The following is a 4,598-nucleotide window of genomic DNA, read 5'->3' as shown; positions in this document are numbered from 1 at the left end:
GGGACGGCTGCCCCCGCCCCTGCGGCACCTCCGGCCCCGGGGAGGATCCTGGTGGGGCACCGGAGAGCCCAGAATCGTTTCGACGCAACCCAAAGACCGCCACGGTGCGCTGCTAAGCTCAGGCGGAGCGGAGCCCCTCGTTCAGCTACCGCAGCCCCCGGAGTGGGAGAAGCTCGCGCCGAGAGGCAGCAGAGGTCCCAGAGCCGCTGCGCTGCGGGGTAGAGCAGAGATCGGCGCCCCGAAGGGCGTCCGCGGAGCCGGGGATCCACAGCCGGGGTCCGGCGTGGGAAGCAGCGTTTCCGGCCGCGCGGGTCTGCGTGAAGGGCTCTGTCCACGGCGTCAAGGTCACGCACAGACTGCCGAGAGCGGACAGCCACGCACAGCCTCTGCGCTGCTCGACGGCGGAGGGCCTCGTCCTGCGTGGGGGTGGGAGCTGCCTGCGCGGCGCTCGGGACTGCAGATCCACCACACGCAGGACAAAGCCACGCAGCCCCGAGGAGGGGACGGAGGCTGGGGTGGGTGTCCGGGCGCTGTGACCCGGGGGCACCGGTACCTTCTCGGGCTTATACAACCAGAGCGAGCCCCGGGGCAGATAAGCAGCTTGCCCCGGGCTGGCTGAGAGGTAACAACACGTGACGTGGAGGAGGAGGAGGAGTGGGAGAGGTGATTAAGCAGGAAGGACGGACGGGTTCAGCACGGTTCTGCGCCGTTCTGGCCCGAGGCCAACTCAGCTCTGTGCCCCGCGGAGCGAGGAGGGCAGCGGGGCCGGGGAGCAGCGAGCCCCGCGGCAAAACAAGCGGGGCTTTGTGCAGCGCCGGGCTGCTAAACCGCTGCTGAGGCCCCCGGGGAACTGGCACGCTTACGGCCCCGGGAGCCTCTGCCGTCCTTTCCAGGGCCGTCCTCTCGTGATCTGCAGGGCTGCATGTGAAGCCTCTCCGCCCCTCCAGCTCAGCCCCCCAGCCCCACACGCTCTCCCTCGCTGGAGGTGCAGAGCTGTCCCGGATGCCAATGGCCTCTCCCCTTCCTCCCGCAGGACACAGACAACTCCGGTGCCACTATCCTACATCTCGCAGCCCGATTCGGTCACCACGAGGTGATCGAGTGGCTCCTCCGCTTCGGAGGCAGCGATCCCACGGCAGCCACAGACACGGGAGCGCTGCCGGTCCACTATGCTGCGGCCAAAGGGGATTTCCCTTCCCTGCGACTTCTCTTAGGACACTGCCCAAGGTAACGGCCCCTGCTGCCCTCGGGAGGCTCGGGGGCAGAGCTGAGAGCTCGGCAGTGCAGGGAGGATTCAGGCTTTGGGGCAGCCATCCTCCCACCTCGGCTGCTGGGCAGGGTGCCAGCGCTGGGAGCCGGCCACATCCACCCCCTGCTGCACAGCTCCAAGGGCAACGCGGCAGCATTATCACCTGGGCACACAGCTGCGCTTTCTTTATCACCCGCAGAGAAAGGGCGAGGAGGAGCGCAGCGAGCGCTGACAGAAATATTGCCCGCGGGCGCGGGCGGCACGGAGCGGGGTTTGTTCCCTGCGCTCGTGGCGCGGGGCGATAACACAGCTGCCTTTGTCCACCTCCGTTATGTAAATGGATTTAGCTGCCCGCGGAGCAGAGGCGACCTTTCCCGCTGCCTCCAGGAGCACAGGGCCGGGGCACCGCTGGACACCGCGGCTGCACGATGCCCGGCACCGCCGCGGCCCTGCATGCTGCCCTCACCCCCTGTGCTGCCCTCCCCGAGGCCGTGCCTGGGGATGCAGTGCAGCACCCCGTGCTGAGCCACCCGGCTCACGATGCGATTACACGGCCCTAATCTCATTTCCCACGGTGGGCAGAGGCTCTATAAATAACCGGGGCCCTGATTGAGGGGGGGGCATGGGGACGTGCCTCCCTGCCACACCACGCTGGCAGGCTCAGGGGCGCGACAGACCCGCTTAAGCTGCCCCCAGCCCCACTCTCACCTTCCTCTTGTGCAGCATGGCCCCACGCAGGACCCCAGCCCACAGAGCACCGCACCCAGCAGCACTCTCCTGACTGTAGGCAGCTCCTCAAGCAAGGCTGCCCCTGCTCTTTGTCTCCTTGCCCCAGGCGTGCTGGCTCAGTGGGGGCACCTGTGCTGTCCCATGCCCAGATGAGTTAACCCTCCCCACCCCAGGCCCTGTTCCCTCACAGCTCCATGCCGTTCTCTTGCAGAGCACTCTCAGCAGCAGCCCTTTCACATTGAGTTTCACGTTCCTGCTGGGGTTAATCTGCTGCCAGCTGCCTTCCCCTGCCGAGGTGGCCCCTGAATTATTTACTGCTCGCCCTGTGCCTCAGAGGAGGCTCTGTTACAGCTGTGAAATTCAATCCTGGGGTGCCGTGGGATGTGGATGCAGTTTGGGTGGACGCATGCCAGGCTCTGCAGCACCGGTGTGGAGGCTGTGGGGCGTTCCCAGCACTGCCATGGGCAGCTTATGGTTCCCATCCCACTGCAGCTTGGCCACCTGCGGGTCCCCAGCAGCTGGTCCCAAAGCAGGCAGCAATGCAGGGTCATGGCCATCTGGCACAGCACTCCCTGCCTGCCAGCCGGCACTCACCAGAGTGGATTAACCTCCCCTCATAACTGGGAAATGGCGATTACAGATTGGGAACGTAACAAGTGCACCCACACCGCATGGCTACACCTCCTCCCAGGGGTTCTGCTGTGAACCCCCAGGCCTGTCCCCAGTGCAGTGCTCAGTGGGACAGCATGGCACAGCATGGGGCCGGTGCCGGCTGGGACCGTCTCATGGTTACAGGGATCAATTATTAAGGGCCCACGATCTGTGTGATAACAGAGTGGAGTATTTGTTGCACTTCCTTTTTTAAATATTCAACAGGTTTTGTGGAGCACTCAAAAAATCTAGCTTCCTGCACAGCAGGGATGCAGGATTTGGGATGCGGGGTGGGGAATGTGGGATGGGGGATTCAGGCCATGGAGTGTCAGGGGCCACCCAGTGGGAAGGGGATGTGATGCCCAGCACTGGGGCTGGGCAGTGCCATCGCGCAGTTCCACCCTTCCCCACTGGCTGCAGGTGCCTAAGCTGCTTACTTAAAAATACTGCTAGATTGCAGTGTCCAAAAACAGCCAAAGGAATGCGATTAGCCCCAGCTTATTGACTTAGTGACCTCCCGCAGCAGCCACCGTGTCTGTGTGGGGCTGCAGTGTGGAGGGTCCCAGCAGCAGGCACTGCCCTGCCTGCTCTGTGCCATGCATGTCCCCAGGCATGTGACTTCATGTCCCTGCGCATCCACATGTCCCTTGTGTCCTACACATCCTCTGTGACTACGTGTCCTCGTACAGATCCTCTGTGCCCCCATAACTGTGAATCCCACACTCCTGTGCTCTGCAGCCACATGACCCCAGTGCCCCACATGTCCCGGTGCCCGCTGTGCTCCCATCGGAGGGGCTGCAGGCACCCGACACTGTGCTCTGCTTGCAGCACACTCAGTGCCCAGACCAAGACCGGTGCCACCCCTCTGTACCTCGCCTGCCAGGAGGGCCACCTCGAGATCATCCAATACTTGGTGAAGGACTGCGGGGCCGATCCCCATGTACGCGCCAACGACGGCATGACCCCACTGCATGCTGCAGCCCAAATGGGCCACAACACCGTCATCGTCTGGCTGGTAAGTGCTGCCTGGACACGGCGTGGTGGCACGGTGCAGTATGGCACGGCATGGTCCAGCACCCCTGCACTCCACAGATGAGCTTCACGACAGTGAGCCTGTCAGAGCGGGATGACGACGGAGCCACAGCCATGCACTTTGCCGCCAGCCGCGGCCACGCCAAGGTGCTGAGCTGGCTGCTGCTGCACGGTGGTGAGATCACGGCGGATGGATGGGGCGGCACGCCGCTGCATGACGCTGCTGAGAATGGCGAGCTGGAGGTGGGTGCTGGCAACTGGGGGGGCACAGGGGTAGGAGGCACTGCACCAGCCCCATCTTGTGCCCCCTCTCTCAGTGCTGCCAGATCCTGGTGGTGAATGGCGCTGACCTCAGCATCCGTGACCAGGATGGGTACACGGCGGCCGACCTCGCTGATTACAATGGCCACGTCCACTGCGCCAAGTACCTGCGCACCGTGGAGAACATGGTACCATGGCATGCTAGGATGTGGGACAAGAGCACGGGGGGGTGGGGGCTGTGCGGGTTCTGGGTGCAGCTGTCTGACCACTCTCTGTGCCACAGAGCATGGAGCACCGTGTGCTGTCACGAGACCCCTCGGCAGATGGGGAGTGCCGTCAGCCTGACTCGGGCATGTCATCTCCCAACACCACGGCATCGGTGCCCCAGGCACGCTTCGAGGTTGGCTCCCCTGCCAGCACCCTCTCCAACTACGACTCCTGCAACTCCAGCCAGTCCAGCACCGGAGAGAAGAGGGGCGGCCCCCACGCGGCCCCTGCAGCCCGTGAGTGCCTGGGGCAGGGCTCAGAGGGGAACATGGGCTGAGCCGTGCTGTGACACCCCTCTCCCCGCAGGGGTCCCCGAGCCGGCACTCACAGACATGCAGGCTTACATGGACATGCTGAACCCCGAGACGCGGCCACGGGGCAGAGGACTGGCGAGCGAGGGTCCCCCACC

At 64.5% G+C, this 4,598-nt stretch overlaps 1 protein-coding gene across 1 annotated transcript in view; it reads left to right on the top strand.

The window, feature by feature from the left end:
• Positions 1-928: 928 nt before the first annotated feature.
• Positions 929-4,598, top strand: part of ESPN (espin) — a gene marked incomplete at its 5' end in the record, with an annotated part of 9,821 nt that continues 6,151 nt past the window's right edge. Inside the window, 6 exons of the mRNA XM_031556712.1 lie at positions 929-1,227; positions 3,458-3,644; positions 3,722-3,904; positions 3,979-4,110; positions 4,206-4,425; positions 4,496-4,598. The exon at positions 4,496-4,598 is cut by the window's right edge and continues 232 nt beyond it. Of these exons, the coding sequence (XP_031412572.1) occupies positions 929-1,227; positions 3,458-3,644; positions 3,722-3,904; positions 3,979-4,110; positions 4,206-4,425; positions 4,496-4,598 (1,124 nt within the window). The remainder of the gene's footprint in view (positions 1,228-3,457; positions 3,645-3,721; positions 3,905-3,978; positions 4,111-4,205; positions 4,426-4,495) is intronic.

Source organism: Meleagris gallopavo, chromosome 23 (assembly GCF_000146605.3).
Source record: "Meleagris gallopavo isolate NT-WF06-2002-E0010 breed Aviagen turkey brand Nicholas breeding stock chromosome 23, Turkey_5.1, whole genome shotgun sequence".
Taxonomy (NCBI): domain Eukaryota; kingdom Metazoa; phylum Chordata; class Aves; order Galliformes; family Phasianidae; genus Meleagris; species Meleagris gallopavo.
The sequence above is the reverse complement of the archived record's forward strand: the minus strand, read 5'-3'. Positions and strand labels throughout refer to the sequence as shown.